At 50.6% G+C, this 19,882-nt stretch overlaps 2 protein-coding genes across 10 annotated transcripts in view; one reads left to right on the top strand and one right to left on the bottom strand.

The window, feature by feature from the left end:
• dop (microtubule-associated serine/threonine (MAST) protein kinase dop) overlaps positions 1–19,882 on the top strand; it is a 288,167-nt gene that overhangs the window by 207,782 nt on the left and 60,503 nt on the right. The window contains exon 1 of one of the 9 annotated variants that reach the window (XM_065431893.2): positions 14,949–18,820. The exons of the other annotated variants lie outside the window; for them this stretch is intronic. Within the exon in view, the coding sequence (XP_065287965.1) occupies positions 18,560–18,820 (261 nt within the window). The 5' untranslated portion in view covers positions 14,949–18,559. Of the gene's footprint in view, positions 1–14,948; positions 18,821–19,882 lie in introns of those variants that run through there. 9 annotated transcript variants of the gene reach the window in all.
• On the bottom strand, positions 5,970–10,115 carry LOC135901992 (V-type proton ATPase subunit e 1-like). The gene is made up of 2 exons (XM_065431897.2): positions 9,881–10,115; positions 5,970–6,778 (listed from the first exon to the last, which is right to left on the bottom strand). Exon 2 carries the CDS (start codon positions 6,555–6,557, stop codon positions 6,291–6,293), a length of 267 nt encoding a protein of 88 aa, XP_065287969.1. The 5' UTR covers positions 6,558–6,778; positions 9,881–10,115; the 3' UTR covers positions 5,970–6,290.

The raw sequence follows: 19,882 nt of genomic DNA, 5'->3' as shown, positions 1-19,882 counted from the left end.
TTAGTGGTGGAAAATGAATGACATGTTTTGACGCCGAGAGTTATCCATCAGCATATCGCATCGTATACCAAGGCCTGGATGTCAATATTTTTTTCATATTGGTTTGGTGGCGCTGATATTCTGCCGTTCATTCGAGGCTGTGTGTGTGTGTTCTTTTTTCTGCGTTCTTCATCTTTCTTTCTCGTTCATTCCTTTCGGCAGCGTGGATATAATATCTACGCTAAGGACGTGACTTCCAGTTTGAAACGTCGCCGCGGAAACACGATCCTATGCTCAAATCTGGTCGTATTAATATGGGCGATGCATTCAGCGCAGATTGACAGTGAAAATTTGATGTCACGGCGCGGTCTTATCGAAAAAAAAAAGAAGACTATACGCGAGGTAAGCATTAATGAAAGAAGTGCCGTATTTAGACGTGTCGTCGGGTTGTTGCCCTTGCCATGCGGGAATAAAGTGCTGTCGTTGTTGAATGCAGCAAGACGGTGTGACATTTTAGCGACCTTTAGCTGCACGTAAACGCACTACATGTTACGGAACAACGGAGATACAGAAACACGCAGAAGCGCTGGTGGCGCCATCGTCCCATGCACGCTGTCGTCAACTAGAGCACACGCATGTAAAATTGCAAAAACGACGGTGTGTGTGCGTGTGTGCGCGCGTGCGTGCGTGCGTGCGTGTGTGTGTGTGTGTGTGTGTGTGTGTGCGTGTGCGTGTGCGTGTGCGTGTGTGTGTGTGTGTGTGTGTGTGTGTGTGTGTGTGTGTGTGTGTGTGTGTGTGTGTGTTATAAAAGGAACGCAGGATGCCATGCCAACAGGTGTTTCGGCGCTAAACGTATCCCTGACGGAAATAATAAAAAAGGCATGAATTGCAATTTGCAAATAGCTGACTTGATTGATTGTTCTATCACGTGTGCTACCTGCGCGCCACTCCTGTTGTGGTCTTTCTGTAAAACACCCCTCTTATGTGTAATTCATTATTGATTGATTTGAAACGCTTCCGCGGTTGCGAACGTTCCGCGACGACTCAGACGAACCGTCACTTGCAAAGTATTACCATTTGACGCTTGTGCAAGGATTGCTTCTTACGTCAATTGAAATGTGTGCCCAGATTCTTCAGGATGCTTTCAAGACGCGTGAAACCGTCCCCTAACGGCTGAGACATTGATGGAGGGGAGAAAAAAAATCGCAGTTTCACCCGAAAGGCGAAGCATCGATTGCGATCGCTAATTAGTGGACTGCAGGATAGTAGTTTTATCGGCCGCACGAACTCGTAAACATAAGCATACTCCCCCTCTCGCCTTCCACCCCCCCCCCCACCCCACACCCGCCCCTGGCGGAGTGTTGCGCGCGACGGGAGGCGGCGTGCTTCCTCCCCGCTTTCTTCCCTTGTGTGCGGGAGATTGTGCCGCGATCGCCGGCCCACCCTGGCAAGCTTTCAATCAATCAATCAATCTTTATTTTCATTCTGTCAATGATACAGAAAGAAGGACTGTGACAAAAAGGTGTTTTTCAGAACAGCTTGACTAGGCCACAGCCCCATGGAAAAATTGCAGATACAGCAGATACTTGCAGATACTTGCATATTGCAGATACTTGCAGATACAGCATACGGACTTTATACGGGACCTCACGGCGACGGCGACGGCAGAAATGCCCCTGGAGTGTCCACATAATTCCTGTCGCAATAAAGTTAGCGAAGTCAGCGCGAAGCAGCGAAGCGATAGCTTGCGAAGCATGTAGTGCGCAGGAACGCTTAGACTCTTTTGTGCGCTGTTCGTTGGAGTGAACATTCACAGGTGCGACATTTCACGAAGCGAAAGGAGTGCGAGTCGTATTCGTTTGTGGAATTTAAGTTTTTGTTATAATCCTAATAAGAACACTTGTGAAATCGCCTGCTTCCTTGGCCAATATCCCCCGCGCAGTGGGCATGAGCCAGTGTTCGAACACGAGAACAAGAACAAGTTGCGCCTCCTAGTGGTGAAGTGGAGAAAAACTTGGCTTTTCGATCCACCTCTTAGCTATCCGGACTTGGCAGGCAACTGCGTCTCTACCGAAACAACCCTAATCAGCTCCTTATTGTTGGATTTTTCCGACTTTCTCAAATTTATATTCGAGTTTCCCTCTTAAAAGACGAAGAAAACAAGACGGCGTCAGCGCCATCCAGTAAACGCGAGCAGCAACTGAGAGCTAGAAGACTAATGAAGACGAAGCCGACGGCGCTCAATCGTTTCTCTTCGTTCCCCCGTCGTGGGTACGAGCCATGTTTTGAGGCAACAACAACAACTCGTAGATTTCGAACCTCCTCCTCAAATGGGAAGGCCTACGTGCAGGAACACGAACAGGGCCCGCTGACTCGACCCTATCCCTCACGCGGATGGCCGAGTGGACGTTAGCTAATCGTAGCATCTGTTCGTACGATCGCGTGCTCTCCAGGGTCAGTATTCTTCACTGCTGTAGAATCGACAGTGCGGGCCACGAGGTAGCTGTTGGTCCAAGTTAAATTGAAGTCCTCTCGACACGATAATTGTTTTTTTCTTTCTTCGCAACTACCTCGCAAAGCATCTTTTGGATTCCTATAGACGGACGGCAGCTGATATCAAAACAACCTCAGGGGTTAGCCCATAACGGGTATCAATGAAAAGAAAAAAGGGAAACAAATAGGAGCGAATAAATAATGCGCGAAAGCGAATTTGCGGCTTCGCGGAGCGTCGTCCAGAAAAGAAAAGAAAAAAATCCCTCTTTAGGGATGCAGTTGTCACGGCGCTGCTCGGGAAGGGATTTTGGGGAAACGAAAGGGGGGAAAGCATGGCCGCGGGAGTGCATGGTGGGTAGGGGAGGGAGAACGGAGGCGTCCTGACACGTACGACGGGCGGTATTCAAATATATGCGCGGCCGCCGGCTGTTCCTCTGCGCGGTTGTCGAGAGAGGTTTGCGCAAATCTCGCGGGAGTCGCCAACCTTCTGCGAATCGTATCCCTCCCTAACCTCCCCCCCCCCTTCTCTCTAAGGTAACCGCGCCAAGTGGCAGAGTCGCGTGCACTCGGTGTCGGAGTATATAGTAGTCGGAGAACAGTCCTGCATGTATAGTGATGTGCATAAGCGCACACGTGTGTGTGTGTGTGTGTGTGCTCTTGCGTGCCAGCTGCGGGGGGCGGGGGGGGGGGGGTGAATTGGCGTGGAAGACGCATGCGTCGTGGCTGCGGGGGCGCACCGAGCTGCGCGCATACCAGCAGCTGCCCCGGAAAGGCGGTGGTCCCGGGTTCGAGTCCCGGGCCAGGACGAATCTTTTTTTGCAACTGCAAGACTTTTCTTTCGAGCAACCTTTGTGGGTTTGCACTGTAGCAAATGCTACGATTGGGTGGACGTCAGATGTCGTCGAACGTCCCGACGCCCCGGGGGTTCGTTGTTCGGAAAGTTGCGGAGCGGTGCTGACACAAACGTGCGTTAAAAGGGGGGCAGTTCTCCAGAAACATTCCGTTGCCCCACAAAGTTGTACTTTCTCTTCTTTCTTTTTTCTTTCTCTCTCTTTTCCTTTAGCCCCGCACAAAGGGCGCAAAAAAAGAAAAACGTTGCCCGATAACCAGCTCGAGCCTTCGACCTCTTTCTCGTGATGCTGATACAGACGGCGTGAATGACTGCAGCTGTACCGTGACCAAAGGCTGCGTGTGCAGGAGGTCGCAGTCGAACGACCCTTAGTGAACTCCCGTAACTAATCGTCAATGTGGAGTGGGGCGAGGCGGGGGAGTGTAAGTGAGGGAGTCTTGCTCGAATCTCGCTGCTTCTTTGCGTGGCATAAAAAACGAGTGCCTTGAAAAAGTGCCCCCCTTTAAAACTGCAGAAAGGGTCAAATCAAATTTCAAGAAGGGAGCGATATATATACTACTTATTTTTCTGGCGTGTCTGCCATGATTGGTTCAAGTTTCGTCGCGGCAGCGCTAAATTGCATCATGTCATTGTGTACGTGTGTGTTTATTACGAGTAGTCTCTTCTTTTTAATCAGTTGTGGTATGCAGCGCAATTCTGCCTTTTCGCGCAAGTTACTTGAATAGCATAGTTTCAAAGTGCAAGAGGGCTTAACATTAAAACCGCGAGACTTAGGGATGAATATTATATAGCACGAAAAGTCACACGGCTCAGATATCTAACGCAAGCGTTAAAGCACATACCTAAAGCATATCAAGCATTACATATTATATAGCAAGTCTCCGTACAGAAAGACGAAAAAAAATTTCGCCCAATATTACGATACTCTCTAATGCGAAATTTGAGCGCCGCTGTACACGTGTTTTGATTTCGCGATATATTAGCTGGCGCAGACAATTTGTCTCGCGCGGCACGTTGCAAACGGAGCGAAGTGTGGCGCGACTGCTGCGATAATCGGGAGATCGCGAGAGGCAGCGCGTGGGCGCGATTCACAGCAGCCGCCGCAGAAAGACCTCCGCTCATGCAGTGCATTATTAGTTTTAGTATAGCGTACGCTATTCCATTGCGTACGCTAAAAAATAGCGGGTCGTCACAGCGCATGCGCTGAACGCTAAACGAAATAGCGGGTATATAGCGGGCGTACGCAACGCAAACGAGTTAGCGTTAGCGTTTTTGCGGGGTTTGCGGAGTTTGCGGGAAACATGGCGGCGGTCCCGGCTGCCCGCTTCGAATTGAATTTGGCGTTGCTTTTGTAAAATGCACTTCGTTCGTAGCAAATGACTGTGTAAACGGCTTTCGCTTAGTCTCAGGCCGCTTCGACGACAGAGTATTATGGATAACCTCGTGGCGTTTTCGAGATCGCTTCTCGTTTCGAACGAGTCGAAGCCTAATGAAAGAAATGTTCGAGATGCGAGCGCCACCTATCGCTACAGGCGCGAAATAGCCGAAACAACGGCATTCGGCCTCTGAGATCCGAAGATATCGCCGGCCAACTAAAGTTGTCGAAAACGTGCGCTGCTTAGCGTACGCTATGTTATAGCGTATAGCGTACGCTATAGTTGCGTACGCTAAACTAAATCTGCAGACGACGCACGCTACCTGAGCGCCGTCTGGTAGCCATCGTCGCTGCAAAGCTCCTCGTGCGCGGCACACCACGCTTTTCTTCTCACGCTTTCGCCGTACCCTCCTCCTCCGCATTCCTCCTCGCGCTCTCATCACTCTCGCCGCGTTTTTTTTTTTTCTCATCCATCGCTGCACTCCGCGTTCGCTCTTTCGCTGTGCTCGGTTACGAGGTAGGACGCCGACGCTCGCCGCAGGGCAGCGTTATCACAGGGCCGCGCTCTAAGATGAAAAACTGAAATTTTGAAAATCTGCAGCATTCATGCAGCGATTCAACGGGCCCGACGGACAGCCACGAGGAAACGCGTCGCGGCATTAGGTTAGCCTAAACTGTGAGGTAATAGATGATATTTAAGAATTTGGGACTATAGTTTAGGTGCGTATACAAAGAGTACAAAAGAACACGAAGTTAGCCCAACGCTAAAACAGCTCGGGAACGCGCTTTTTAAATCTTCATATTCAATCGCGTATAGTGTGTGGTCGACGCGCTCTTATCAGCGAGTTTAGTATAGCGCGCGCAAACCCCTTGGCTACCAGTAAAATGGCGGGTCCGGAATGCGCATGCGCAGTACTAACGCTTGGGGCACAGACGAACAGGAGTTTAGGGGGTGACAGGAAAACTTCAGTTTGTGCGTTTTGAAGAGGGGGCGCGGTATTGTGTACGTGCGCTATAGCGATGCAAGTCGATAGTTGGGGATAGGCCATAAGTAAGAGTGGCGGTGGAAAGGGGAGTTGGCTGCCGGATTCCGGAGGAATCACATTCGGAGAGCATAGAGTGGAGTCGGGCTGCTCAGTCCGACGAAGCAGTTTAGCAGAAGACCGAACAACGAGCCAGAGCGAGTGTCAAACCGTCGCGACGTTCTGCTCCCGCGCGTCCATCTTCTGCGCCATGACAGGCATCTCCAGTGGAGCAAAACCGTAACCGGGATTGGTATGACAGCTATTGCAATAGCTTACTTTCATGGCGCACTGGGGCTCGTCAGTATTGCCTCTACGGTTTCGCGCTCGAAGACCTTCATTTAACGCAAAAGAAAAAAAAAGAAAGAAAACGAGAGTTCATAAACGTCATGCGTGGAGTTTAACAGTCGAAACGTTGCGCACTAAGTCGGCCTGTTCTTACACCGTAGGTCAAAGAAGGGAAGACCGGTGCTCGGAGCTACAGTCTCCCGCCCGCATAGGTGCTTTAATAGCGCGCGTGTGGCGAGCTTACACTACGTATGTATATGTGTGGGGACTGGTGCTGGCCGGTTTACGGCGGCGCGCTCTGGTTGTCCCTGGGCGTCCAGTACTGGTCGAGCAGGAGCAGCGCGGGCTTGGGCAGCGCGGGACCCACGAGCGGGTTGATCTGCGCCAGGTAGGTGCACAGCCAGCTGAGGTAGAGGCACGCGGCGCTGCACACCAGCATGCAGCGGATGACCCCGCGGTTCTCGCTGCGTGGCACGAAGCACGGCGACAGCACGGCCACGCCCAGCCAGAAGGCCGACATGGAGGCCACCAGGCGCTCGTCCATCGGCATCGCGAGGCCTTTTTTTTTCTTGGGGGAGGGGGGGGGGGGGAGACGGGACTGCGCTCGCTCGCTTGCTTGCTTGCTGTCAGGCTCGGCCACAGCCAGTGGGGGGGGGGGGGGGGGCGCCACTTGAGGGCAGACTTGAGGGCAGACTTGAGGGTGCCACTTGAGGACAGACTTGAGGGCGCCACTTGAGAGCAGGCTTCGTGGAGAAGGGGTGGATCTTCGGCCTGGAATGGGGGAGGGGGGGGGGGGCATCAAAGGTACGTAATTTAGGTTACGCAAGTTTACCTTCAAACACACCGGCATAAAAAAGCAGTATCTATCTATCTATCTATCTATCTATCTATCTATCTATCTATCTATCTATCTATCTATCTATCTATCTATCTATCTATCTATCTATCTATCTATCTATCTATCTATCTATCTATCTATCTATCTATCTACATTCATCAATGTGTCTATGATTCTACAAAATGCGTCATCGTATATATCTACCCATACGTCCATACAACCATCTATCCATCCGTATATCTATGCTTCTATGAGTATTATCTCGCTAATCTGTCGATCCATGGGTCCACCTATCCTTATCGAAGGAAAAAAAAAAGAAACACGGCATTTGTCCCATAACTACCGTAGCGAATAATAGCCGCGTGATATACGTATATAGGATCCTGTATGAATACCCCTGTGTTTATGTTATATGACTACGTCTGTGTACGCGCGTGTGTGTGTTCGTATGACGGGTTTATGCGTAAGTTGCTGTTGTCTGTGCGTGCTAACGTGTGTAAAGGAACGGTGGGATATAATGCCTCTGTGTCAGTATAGAAGGCTGCCGATTGGAACTTGATAAGAACCAAGCACCCGTCGAAATACGCGAAACTTCACGGCTCAGTGAACCGCTGAGGAGATATCAACTAGAGAAAACAATTTTGAAGAAAAAGAAAACGTAGGAGCAGTGGTAGTTTCAGGAGAACACGGTGGTTAAAGTGTTGCGACCGTCAAGGGGCCGTCTTATTATTTATTTAAAAGCCTCGTTTGTTTTCCGTGCTTTCATTCGCCCGAGCTTTTATCTTTCTGCAACCATCTTTCTGCAAACCAAACTGCCACGTGCCAGGTCAAGGTGGAGCCCTGCGGCTCTTATACTAAACGCGAATCAAGCCTGACCCGTATTCTGTAACGTAGCATTTCATTTTTTTTTCCATTCTTATCGTAGCCAGGGCGCCGATCTTAGTCTGAGCCACGCCCGAGCCAATGACAGATTGTCGATAAGAGCGCAAAGTGAGATTAATCATTAACAAAATACAGCCCTATAAGCTTCCATCTACCACGGCGAACCAAGCCATCACCACTTATAGATAGCACAAGGCCTTTTCACTCAGATCAGTGACCTCATGTTACCTGGCCCGACTGCCATAGAATCTAATGGGGATGCTCCAGAGTAGGCAACAGTGATTTTGAGGCCACCGCGTTCATCACGCCAGCCTTGTCAATAGAAATTTCGGGCCAGGCAGCGTGACGTCATGGATCGGAGTAAACAGGCCTTGTGCTATGTAGGTGCTGTAGACCAAGCCGCGCCAACTGTAGGAGTTTACCTACAGGATTTTACCCAACTTTCGTCCTTTTGGCGTCAAACGAACTAATTCCGAGTTTTTACGTGCCAGAACGTCGATATGTGATTATGAAGCATGCCCTAATAGTGAACTATACCGATCATTTTTGACCATCTTCGTATATATATATATTAGATTAACTCAGACGAAGGCCGGTCCTCCTGCCGAAACGTCAGTAACAATATATATGCCATAACGTTCGTCTTTTTTTTTTTTAATCATACCTTCAGGTCTGGCGCGAAACCTTTCGTCTTTTATATATGCACGCGCGTTCTTGCATATCGCACCCATCTATATCTGCGACCTCGAGCTCAGCAGGGCAGCGTTACAACCGCTAATTATATTTCGCCACCTTGGCGGCCGGCTTGCACGTTGCTTATTTTCAACGAATCACTGCACAGACGCAAGAGCTCTGTAATGATTATATGCATCTGCGCAGACAGTGAGATTTTATTGATCAGGAAACACAGGTGTACCTGAGCTAGAGCGCTCTAGTCTCCAGCGCTCTACTCTACACTGGAGAAGAGGGAAGGGGAGTGAAAGTACTGGGAATGGGTGACAAGTGTGCTTAAGTATACATTAGGCAGTGGCCCTGCCAGAGCCGATGCGCGCAGAAACTCATTACCTTCCTGGGTTTAGAGAAAAAGATATAAATGTTATTGCTTGGAAACATAACTCACAATGATAAGTAATAACGACAAATAAATCGCGCTACGATTACTGATGAGAAATAATATAAATCGCAATAGCAGCACAAAAACATCGGGCGAGCACGAAGATTAAGCAAATTCAACGTACTCCGCATCATTCCAGGGGAAGCTGAGCGATAGCAGCGCCAGAGTTCCCGTGGTTGATTCAGTCGACCCCGTTTAAAAGTTAGTTGAAATGCGCGCTGGCGGCAGCTTAGGCCGAATCCTAATGCCTTTGGCATAGATGGGTCCACCTATCGAAACGTTAGCCAGCCTTTGTGAGGCACTTTATCCCCGTTTACATAACTTCTATACCACAGTGTGCTAAACCATCTGCCGGCCCCCTTCTTGATTTTGTAGACCAATGCAAAGAGGCACAGCTACTATTCATCATCGTCGTAGCCTTCATCCTACCACGGTTTTTAGCGCAGAACACACATTCGATCGAATCCGGGTCCCATAACTTGTGTTAGTATTAGGAAACTACGAGTCGACTCACTCGGAACTACTCGAACCCAACGCTGGCCGAACTCGTTTATCAAGTTATTCAAAATCCCGCCCGCGGCAGTCGCAGCCGAGTCTCGATTCCTCTACTCCAGATGGCGCCACCGTCCTGTGCTGTCAGCCGAGGTTGCAAGCGATCGAACACCGCCTGTGAGCGAGGCGCAGCGGACGCCTTGTGCAACAACATCGTCGCGAATCGCTTGCGACGGTGGCGCTTCTTCCTCGCGGAAAATGACAAATTCGAGAGACTGAATCACCACTCCACCGTTTAGTTTCGTGTGCAATGTTTTGACTGGTTCGCTCCACGCTTGTTGTACTCGGACGTCGCCACCGCGAACACGCATGTAAGTCGCGCGAGATAAAAAAGAAACAAACTCATCTAGAAAAAAAAAAAAAAAGAGCGGTCGATCGCTGTGACACGCCGGCGAAAGCCGCTCCAGTTGGTCACGTTCGATCGGAAACGTGTTTCGCTCCTCGCAATGAGTATTCATCGCGCGGTAGCACGGAGAACGTCGCTTACCGGTTTGACAGCTGGCCGAAAAGAACACGCGTTGATGCGAACGTCGCGTCACCTTGCGGCAGTATAGTAGTGGCCTTGCAGCACGCCTTTGCAAGGTTAACTCGACGTTCTGTATGTACCTCAGTACGCTGCTATGTTAATTTTATGCGGCGAAAGATTTCAGCGGTCGTACGTGTTCTTTTCCTCGTTTTCAAGGCGGTGTCAAATAGAACTTCGTTTTCCTTCTATCGCGGGCTTTCTTCTTCCTCTTTCTTTCACATCATTTCTTCTTCGTGGCGACAACACGTGACACCCAAGCTTTGCTAAGCTAAATGCAGCGCGAAATATTTGACGCGGAGATGAAGGCACAATGCTGGGTTCCAGTAGTTAAGTCTATTTTTATTTCTGGTCTTTGTATAGGTTCTACGGTCTCTCCTAAGAGCGATCCACGCTTTCTGCGTTTCTTGTGTTGTAAGACTCAGCTGTCGAAACCCGATCACCTATAACGAACTATTTTTTCGCGCCAGTTCGCTTATAACGAACTAACTTAACTGTGGCGCAGCAACTACAGGACTATACCATAGATGTTCTGTGACTATACCCGCTCCAAGGAAAGCCTTGAGCACGTTCGCCTTTCATTCGTAGACGTACGCGTTCTGCTGCATGCACGTTTTGTAGCTCGGGCTCCGCGTCAAATTTACCGCTTTTTAGTTTGATAGTGTGTGTGTGTGTGTGTGTGTGTGTGTGTGTGTGTGTGTGTGTGTGTGTGTGTGTGTGTGTGTGTGTGTGTGTGTGTGAGAGAGAGAGAGGGAGGGGGAAGAAATAGATTATTTGCACTGAGGTCATATGACGAACGTACGTGGTGCAGTTTCTTTACTTTGCCTTTCTTTTTCTGTCATCTTTTGCAGTTTTGCAATTTTGTGACCTCCGAAACGTACTGATTTCACTTGCCTGACTCGTATTGTCTCTTGTCACGCGCTGCGTTCATGTTCCCGCATTCACATGCCGAGCGGTAACCCGCGAACGTAGCTCCGGTCAACTCTGCGCTAATCTATTCGCTATCACGAAGCCTCTGTGAATTGGCTTCTAAAAATACGACGCGGCGGGGCACGAATGGACGCTCGCATCCCACAGCTGCTTTTGTCCGAAGCTGCTGATTGATCCTCCCACTCGAGTGCAGACGACACGACACGTTCGCGGCGGGGATGGAGAAAGAAAGGGAAAAAGAAAAAAGCAGACGAAAAAGAATTGAAGCACGCATCGTCGTCTGCCACGCATTTGCTGACTGTCGTCTGCTTTCGGGCGCGCTTCGATCGCGATCGACGAACGCCATAAACCGCGCATCTGTGCGCGCGTGCGTGAAGCCAATTGGTTAAGCGCGCTCGAGCGTCGCATGCCCAGCTGCGCTGCCGGAATTCGCGTTCGCGCGTACAGTACGTGGTATAAGCATAGAGAAATGGTATAAGCGCGTCGCGCCCAGAAGTATATGCGACGCTGCAGTTTTCACGTCATCGGTGTAGTCGCAGGGGCAATGAAGCGCATCGTCTTCCCTGCGTCGCTCTTATTGTTTCGAAAACGCTCCGATCAGATGCACTTGTCGCAGACTTCGCTCTGCACCTAAGCGCGAGACCGCAAGTATGCAGCCTTTGTCGAAATTATATTATATAGGGGTCACGTTGCCTGCAGTTACCGCCAGGCTGACTACAGGCTGTTTAATATGGGGCACTATGAAGAAAAACACTATATACATCAGTTTATACTGATACAGTGTTATTTGAAAACTCTAGTTGTTTAATTTCCCGGTATTAGGTTGATTACTAATGGAAAATAAAATGAATTAAGTGAAAGTTCCAGTTTCTTTCTTCTCGCACCGGAATCCCGCCCGTACGTATAACTGTGACGTCAGACGACGGCACAAGAAAGGCAACGCTGCGCCCACGTGCTGTCCTGTCATCATCATCATCATCAACTCACTATTTTATGCCCACTGTTGTCCTGTCGTCCATCCCATAAGTTTCAACCTATACCAAAAATCTAAATTTTCAACCCTTCTGCAATTCGCTGGACCCCACCAGGCGCCGTCAGAATTGGTGACGCCACGGCTAGCTTCGCGTCTTTCCTTTTTGTGTCGTTTCTGGCTTTATCTCGGGGTAAGAGTGGCGTTTTTGGTATTGAAGAAGGTTGATTTACTAATGCAGGTGAAACAATTGTCCTCATTAGTGTCCCTGCGAGGGATTCACCGCGATACACGCCGTAGTTTTAATTCCCCGGGGAATTACAAGGACGCTCACACGCACCATCCAGCGGTCTGTTTAGTGTAGGGAGCTCCGAAAGAATCGCATCTGCACATAGCCGAACGACGCTTATGGCGAAGGTGCGGAGTGGCCCGTGTACTTTTGACGAAGACTGTGCGTACAGCGCGAGGAGACGGACACAGGAAGGAACGAGACAGGATGGAGCGACTTCCTTTCGACACATTTCTGGCTGCACTAGGAAAACTATGCGAAATACAGTCGGACCCGGTTATAACGAACGGGCTTATGCGTTAAATATAGTTCCATATATCAGGTAATTTGATACACCCGAACTCGCCTATAACGAACTGGCACGAACTTTTGTGATACGTTGGCTGTAAGCAAAATTATGTATATTAGAATTTAGTCCAGTGAGCTGTAGTCCATCGACGCGCATCTTCTTAGCCATATACTCACTATACATTACGTCGGACTGACCCGCCGTGGTTGCTCAGTGGCTATGGTGTTGTTGGACTGCTGAGCACGAGGTCGCGGGTTCTAATCACGGCCACGGCGGCCGCATTTCGATGGGGGCGAAATGCGAAAGCAACCGTGTACTTAGATTTAGGTGCACGTTAAAGAACCCCTGGTGGTCGAAATTTCCGGAGTCCTCCACTACGGTGTGCCTCATAATCAGAAAGTGGTTTTGGCACGTAAAACCACATAATTTAATTACGTAGGACTGCTAGTGCAATTGATGCGTCGGTGTCTTACTTCAGCCTCCTGAATTTTAGCACACACACACACGCACGCACACACACACACGCACACACACACACGCACACACACACACACACACACACACACACACACACACACACACACACACACACACACACACACAGCTCTCAGGACGAAGCCCCGTCTCCCTTCGGTGTGCAAACATCAATTTACTTTCTTCGCTCGTTATGGAGACGGAGGCTGACCTTCTCTTCCAAACACCGTTCTAGAGAAGTGCGAGTGTGGAAAGACCACGCACAATATGTCATGAAAGAAAAAAATACACATAGACGATACATTTATGGACAAAGTATGGCAGGCGCCATACTAAACACAAAATTTGGAGGGGGGCACGTGCCCGATCCTGCCCCCCCTCCCCCCTCCCCTCACTCCTTCGGGTGTGGGTGGGTGCGCCGCCATGCGCCGCCTTGTCAGCTCCCGTTGGCTCACAGCAACGTGGCTTCACCGGTCTCTGATTGGCTCGAAACGGATTCCGCCGTACTGCGGATTCCGACAGCACGACGAAAATTGGGCTCGTCGCTGCTGAACGCTTCTGCTTATCTATTTGCCTTTTAGTCAGCGTCGGAGCGATGGTGTACTGTTCGCGATCGTGCTATGCACTTTCACCGCTGCGGTGATGAATCGCATTCCAGAAGAGATCAAACGAAGGGAACGAAAAGGATAAAGATCAACGCACTTCTGTTTTCTTTGCGTCTTCCTCTATGCAGAAAGCGCTTCGCGCTAAGGCGTTGCATACGTCATAGCACTTTTGCTGCCGGCCTAGGTACGCGGAAAAACTCGGGGGTCGACCCGCCAGTACAACGAAGTGGCGCGTCATGGGAGTCATGCCGCCGCGCTTCTTTTTTTCGTCGTAAATTGTTTCCGGAAGTTGTGTTGGGCTCTGGCCAGTGGCGTGGACAATGACTTTACGCGGTATAGAGGCGTCGAGTCAGTAAAAGGGGGAAAAGAGAAAATGAAAAGAAAAGGGCGATTGTCTAACGGGTGCATAATTGAAGTACGGCCTCTTAATTTATTTAGGCGCAGCGAGGACGATCACGCGCGCCAGACCCTGTCACGCAGGCAGTGCGCGCACTTTGCTGCCTCACACCGTGCTAATCGCTAATAGCAGAGGGAGAAAAAAGTGAAGAAGGAACACGCTTTAAATATGCGAAAGAAAGGCTTCAAAGTGCAAGCATGCGCAGGGATAGCTGCGCACGAATACGCTAATAAATAAAAAAAATGTCTGAAAACTCTTTCGTTTGCGAAATGCGTGCGCCGTCTGCATGCATGCATGGGCGACAATTCTTTTCCGTCTGCTTCGTTTGGCGGCGGCCGCCGCGCATTTTGTCGTCTGCTTCGGTCGAGAGAACTCAAGAGGAGGCGGGGAGCGAAGGGCGTACTCGATTGTTCGGACAACGGTGGCTTCTTTGAAGCCGCGAGAAGATTCCGTTGTACAAATGGGACGGTTCCACTTTGCGGCCGCTCGCTGGACAACGAAAGTATTTATGCGCTAGACTGCGCACGAAATGGGAGACTGCGTTTTTTGACGTCACCGTGACGAAACTCGGCTTCCACGCCGCGTTTGTGCGGCGTTTGTTTTGAATTGCGCCGCGAGCACGGGGCTCTCGCTCCGCAGTGAAAACAGTGAGGAGACGGGGAGAAAATGTGCGGGTAATTCAAAGCTCTTTAATGGAATTAGTTGTAACACTCCGTGCCAGCCTTGTGTTTCAAAAACGTTAAAATTTTATCATTTGATTGAGGGGCATACGGATTGCCGCGCCATCTCTGCTCGAGAAAACGAACTATTTTTTTGTAATTTATTGTGTACAAAAGTTTGTGACGCGACTGTTTCTGTGGCCATAGATGGCGCAATAATTAGCCAGGCTTGAACTATTGGAGGTAATTCGAAGCGGCGCTAAGCCGCCGGTGTGATTACCTTACTTTACAAGTAAGTTTCGGCCACCGCCTTGCGAAAGAGTGAGAGCAGGAGGAAAGCGTTTGACTCCTCTCTCGTGCGGCTCGTTTATTTCCATTGCCCTTTCTCAGAGGCGCGTCTTTCCTCCTTGCATTACCCTCGTTGCCAGTGCGACGGGTTGCGACGGGGAAGCCGACGCTGAGGGCTGGCTGGCCGGCTGGTGCGGTGGTCGCTCGGGTCGGTCTCCGATCAACGGCCGCATGTCTCCGTGTGCGCCCCTTCGCATGGTGGCTCGTGTAGCATGCCGTGCTTCTGCGGCCGTCTCGGGCATTTCGTGCGTGCGTGTGTGTTTGTGTGCGTAGCGTAGCGCATTCCGCAAGCAGGATGCCGACGGCTGCGTGAGAATGATCGCCGTGGTTTTGCCTCTTTGATACGCTGCCGAGGAAGGAAGAATTACATAAAGCGGAACCCGGCCTCGTGTCCATCGGATGTGAAAGAGCGGCAGTCTTCTCCAGCTATCGAGGAACCATGACGGTGACTGCGTCTTCTGGCGGGACGACCGCAGCTGCGGCGCCGGTGTCGCGAGACGGGACTGATCGCTGTCGGTTTTGGTCCCACCGTGTTGGGTACACGAGGCGTTATTGCGACTGCGGTGCTTCGAGCAACGGCGGCGGCGGCGCGGAGTCGTCCCAGCTTGTTTCGCTGGCGAGGCCGCAGCAATGACCCAGTCGGCGTAGCCATCGTAGCCTCCAGCCAAGAAAAGCGCCTCCCAACTTTTCGTTCTTTCCCACCGCAATCATCTACACGGGAAACAAAAAGAGAAGTGAAAGCGACGCTTCCCCCAATTCCGCAACTCGAACTGTCTAGTTTGTTTTGTGAGCTAGTGCACTGTTCACTGTTTCACCTTGCGGGATTTCGGTCTTCGCCTTCTGACTACACATCCCGACGACTATTTGTTTACCTAGCTTGGTTTGGCATTGTTTTTCCGGAGTTGAAATCCGGACGCCCGGTTCGATATCTCCGCTTTCACGGGACATCCGAGGCGCACTCGTCCGCTTATCCGGTTAGGGTGAGTCGATCTTAATCCGAAGGATAATCCTCTTGTCTACATCGACAATCGTACCTCTCTTTTTTTCTCTGTGTTTTGGCGGGGACAGCTGGCGTTCGTTATCCTTCCGGTCGCGTTGCTCTACACAGCGAAGAAGAAGAGAAAAAAAGGGGTGGGAATCAAACAAGCGCTCAGGCTGTCTGTTCTGTTTGCAAACCTGCCAGAGTCCGACTGGTGGCTCAAATGCACATTTCATTCTTACCTGTGTGAGTCTGCTGTGCAGGAGGCGTAGCCGCGAATGCTTAGCGCTCGCGTGACGCACACTTCTCTCTGCGGGCTATTTACAAGCGGCCGGGGTGCGCATTTTCGCTAATTGCCGGCTAGGCACTACGTAAAACGGGTTTCGCGGCTAAACTCTTCTCAGTGAGCCGACCTTGCCTGCGCAATTGAACGGCGAATGCTTGGGAAACTAGCCGCCACCATCGTCTGCGCAGTTTCTTTCATTATATTTTTCCCCCGTGCCGATGAGTGAAACGCGTGTTCCACTCGAAACGTTTCGTTTTCCTGCTTCCACAAAAGCGCGCGCTTGCCGGGGCCGTGCGAAGCGATCGGATAAACGGGAGCGTACTGTGTGCTGCGCTCGTTGCATGTAGCTTGACTGCGGTGGTTTGCGAGATCTCTCGCAAGCACAATCTGTAGTGCATCGCAAACTCAGCTTCTCAGCCCCACTCGTTTCTTTTTTATCTCGAGGGCTTACGGCGCAGCTGTGGTGGCAGGGGAAGCGCGAAACAACCCCCCTAGAAACTCGTGAGAGAGACCGCTGCGGTGAAGCTATCAGTTTCTTTCGTATGCGAATGCGTTAAGGGGGCAAAGAAAGCGCTGCAGCGTAAGACACTCTCGTCGCCACTCACATACGCCAGACGGATCGATAGGCGCTAAACCACGCAGCAAGTGTACGTATACCCCGTGCTACGCCCAGGGCATTTTGTTTTACTTTGCCCGCCAGCACCTACGCTCGACGGGTCGGCCGTATACCGTTTCGTTTCTCGTGGAAACGGCTCTGAGACGACGCAGTCACGTCCGTGCATTGGGCCCCTATCCTTTCTGGGTTCTATAGATTTTTTCTTCTCGTTTTTCTGCTTCTCCTTCGCTCTGCTGGATCTATACCGTGAGAGCATCGACTAACGTCATAACGGCTCCATATTCCGTTCAAATCTATCGAAGTTATCAATCACTCATGCTCGTCTGAGTTTCGGTTGAGTTTAGTTTTGGATGTACCGACACTCGCGTCGTCTGTCCGTTTAAAACGAGTGCAGTCGAATCGTTCTTTCGTTCGCTTGCGGAGTCGTCATTCTTTGGTATTTGGTGCGCGTCGTCGCCTGACGGACGAGTCGTAGACGGGGGCAATCGTGTAGTAATTATACACTGCATCATCATTATTTTTCTTTTTCTCGAAACCAGCCTGAGCTGGCGCGATTTCCACTTCGCCTGACAGCCGGCGGTAGCGCGGAAACATCAGTTTCGGATCACCGCGCCTGCTGGGGATAGCGTTGTACAATCTGGTGAGCGTCGGCGGATCGCGTGTGTATTACCGGGCGGATATACATTCTCAGCTCTTTACTCGGAACCGACGGCGACGCCTTGTGCAAGCGCGGCGTTACCATGTCACGAACTGCATCTACAACGTCGTCTGCTCGTGGCCCGAGCCAGCACTCCAACGACACCGCCAGCAATGCTGACGCAGCAGACGCCGCGACGACAACAACCATGGAGCGTGGACTAGCCAAACGCGCTCAGCGGCAAGATCAACAACGAAGCGCTTAGTTAAAGAATCAAAACCCCCCATTAGTCGTAAAGTGCTCGAGTGCTGTCACCGAAGGACCGTCGTGGGATTGCCAGAGGCAATCGTTTTACAAACGCGCTCCTCGGTCTTGAAAGGTCTGTCGTCTGCGACGAAGTGTATTTTTACGTGTGATATTCCGCATCCTCTGAGTGCGCTTCGAAACTAAACCAAAGTCAACGAACTAGCCAAGCCTGCAAACTGTGCCGTTGCGTCGGGCAACAGCAGCAACTATGCACGCTGTGCGTGTGTGTCGGTGCGTGGATTCTTGCACTTTATCTGGCGTCCGAGGACTTGGGAACGCCGTTCTGTGATTTGCAACAACTATCGTCTCTCCGCAAGACAGAGTGGAAGCGAGTGCACGAAGGACAGACGAACGAGGTTCGAGTTGGTGACCGTTTGCCAATAGTCAGCGTCAAGTCGGAAATTCTGCGAAAAAGAAAGTTTCTTCGCCACGAAGTAATCACGACGCGGACGCTTTTGTGCTTCACGCTGCGAAGAAATTAAACGACTACTTTGACTCGTCACGTAGAGAACGTTTCCTAGCTTTACGAGAGCGTTTTTTAGAACTCGCGACGTCACGAAGATATTCATCGACGCTTAGCGAACACGTAACAGGAGCGCGCATTCTGCAACCCGAAATCCCGCCGTTTCATTTTTCTGCCCCCTGGTACGATATGGCAGAGAGGTTGCCGGAGCCTAGCGAACACGATTGCGTGTCGTGACGAAGTTGAAACTGCCCTTCCGTGCCGAAGAACGTTTGTCCGACGGTCATATGGGAGGCGCCAATGAAGGCACCGCGGGAGGCATGGTACCGCGCACGGACGGGCGGAGGTGTGTCTGAGCAGAAGTGGCGTCCTGCGCCGACTTGCGTAGCGTAAAAATGGAGAAAGCTTCCAAAGGCGAGCTGGCGCCGACCTCCTCCTCTTCGCCTCGGGCCGGCGGTCGTCCTGCCGGGCTCCTGCCGTCGCCGACGTTGCCCTGCGTGTCGGCGTCGGCGGCCGACGAGGACTCGAGCGGCAGCTGCGGCAGCACGGGCAGCGGCAGCGGCGGCATTTGCCGTAGCGCGAGCGAATCGCTTCTCCGCAAGCGTAGCCTGACGCTGGCCTTGCCGATCAACCTGTCCTCCGTGATTCAGCTGAAGGTGAGAACTTCGAGTCGATGAGCGTTGAAAACTCCCTCAAAATACGCCTCCGAGACAGTTGCTTCTGCCACTTGAAGCGTGGCATCGTTGTGTGTGTGTGTGTGTGTGTGTGTGTGTGTGTGTGTGTGTGTGTGTGTGTGTGTGCGTGCGAGAGAAAGAGAGAGAGAGAGAGAGAGGTGGGCGTGAGGGGTCCTTGGGCGAAGATATCGGGGTTGCATCACTACCTTCCATCAAACAGCGACAGATTGTGTACATTTATCAATATGTGAATTACTGGCAGCACGGACTTGCTGTGTAGTGTTGAAACACTGCCGCAAATCTTGCATGTGTTCACGGAACCTGCAGCAGAGTGTTCCACAGATGTGAACGTGTTGTTTCAGGTGAAAGAGTTAGTTGATCATAAACCTGTAGGATTACAGGTGGAGTAGAATAAAGGTACAGTGGCAGTAACTGGGTTGCCAATCAATTTTCTTTTTAGGTAAAAGCACATCAATTTCTTACTTGCCAAGCTACATCTCTACACCAGGAAGCACCACATAGTCTTTCCGAAAAAAAAAGATGAAAATTGTAGAAGCAATTACGGCCAGTCAGGTTCCTTACAGAGAAGTAAGTTAAAATGTTTGCGGAGGTGTATTGTGATTGTCTTCCACCGCATTCCCATAAACCTGCAGCAGGGTTTGTGCTGTTCACGTTGTGCAATGTGACAGTCTAGTGCAGTTGAAATACCACATCTGTGTTGTATATTGCTTGGCTGCACATAAGACATTTTGATTAGTAAAAGAGCATGCAAAAGGCACTCATATTGCAAAGAAGTTATGGCGAGTGTTAAAACATTTTGCAAAGCACAACAGTAGTACACGGAAGGTCATAATAAACTCAAGGAAGACACAGAGGCAGGTCAATATTTAAGTCATCACTCACTTCACATAGTGCTGATCTTGTGCTTAAACCCTCGCTTCTTATACTGAAGCCAGCCAATACCGATAATCTCCCAATTAATCTTTTACTTGTTGCCACTCGTTACGTTTTTGCAAAATCAGGGCTAAAATAAAACTTGCTCCC

Source organism: Dermacentor albipictus, chromosome 9 (genome assembly GCF_038994185.2).
Source record: "Dermacentor albipictus isolate Rhodes 1998 colony chromosome 9, USDA_Dalb.pri_finalv2, whole genome shotgun sequence".
Taxonomy (NCBI): domain Eukaryota; kingdom Metazoa; phylum Arthropoda; class Arachnida; order Ixodida; family Ixodidae; genus Dermacentor; species Dermacentor albipictus.
Note: the sequence above shows the minus strand (reverse complement) of the source record. Positions and strands in the feature narration are given on the sequence as shown.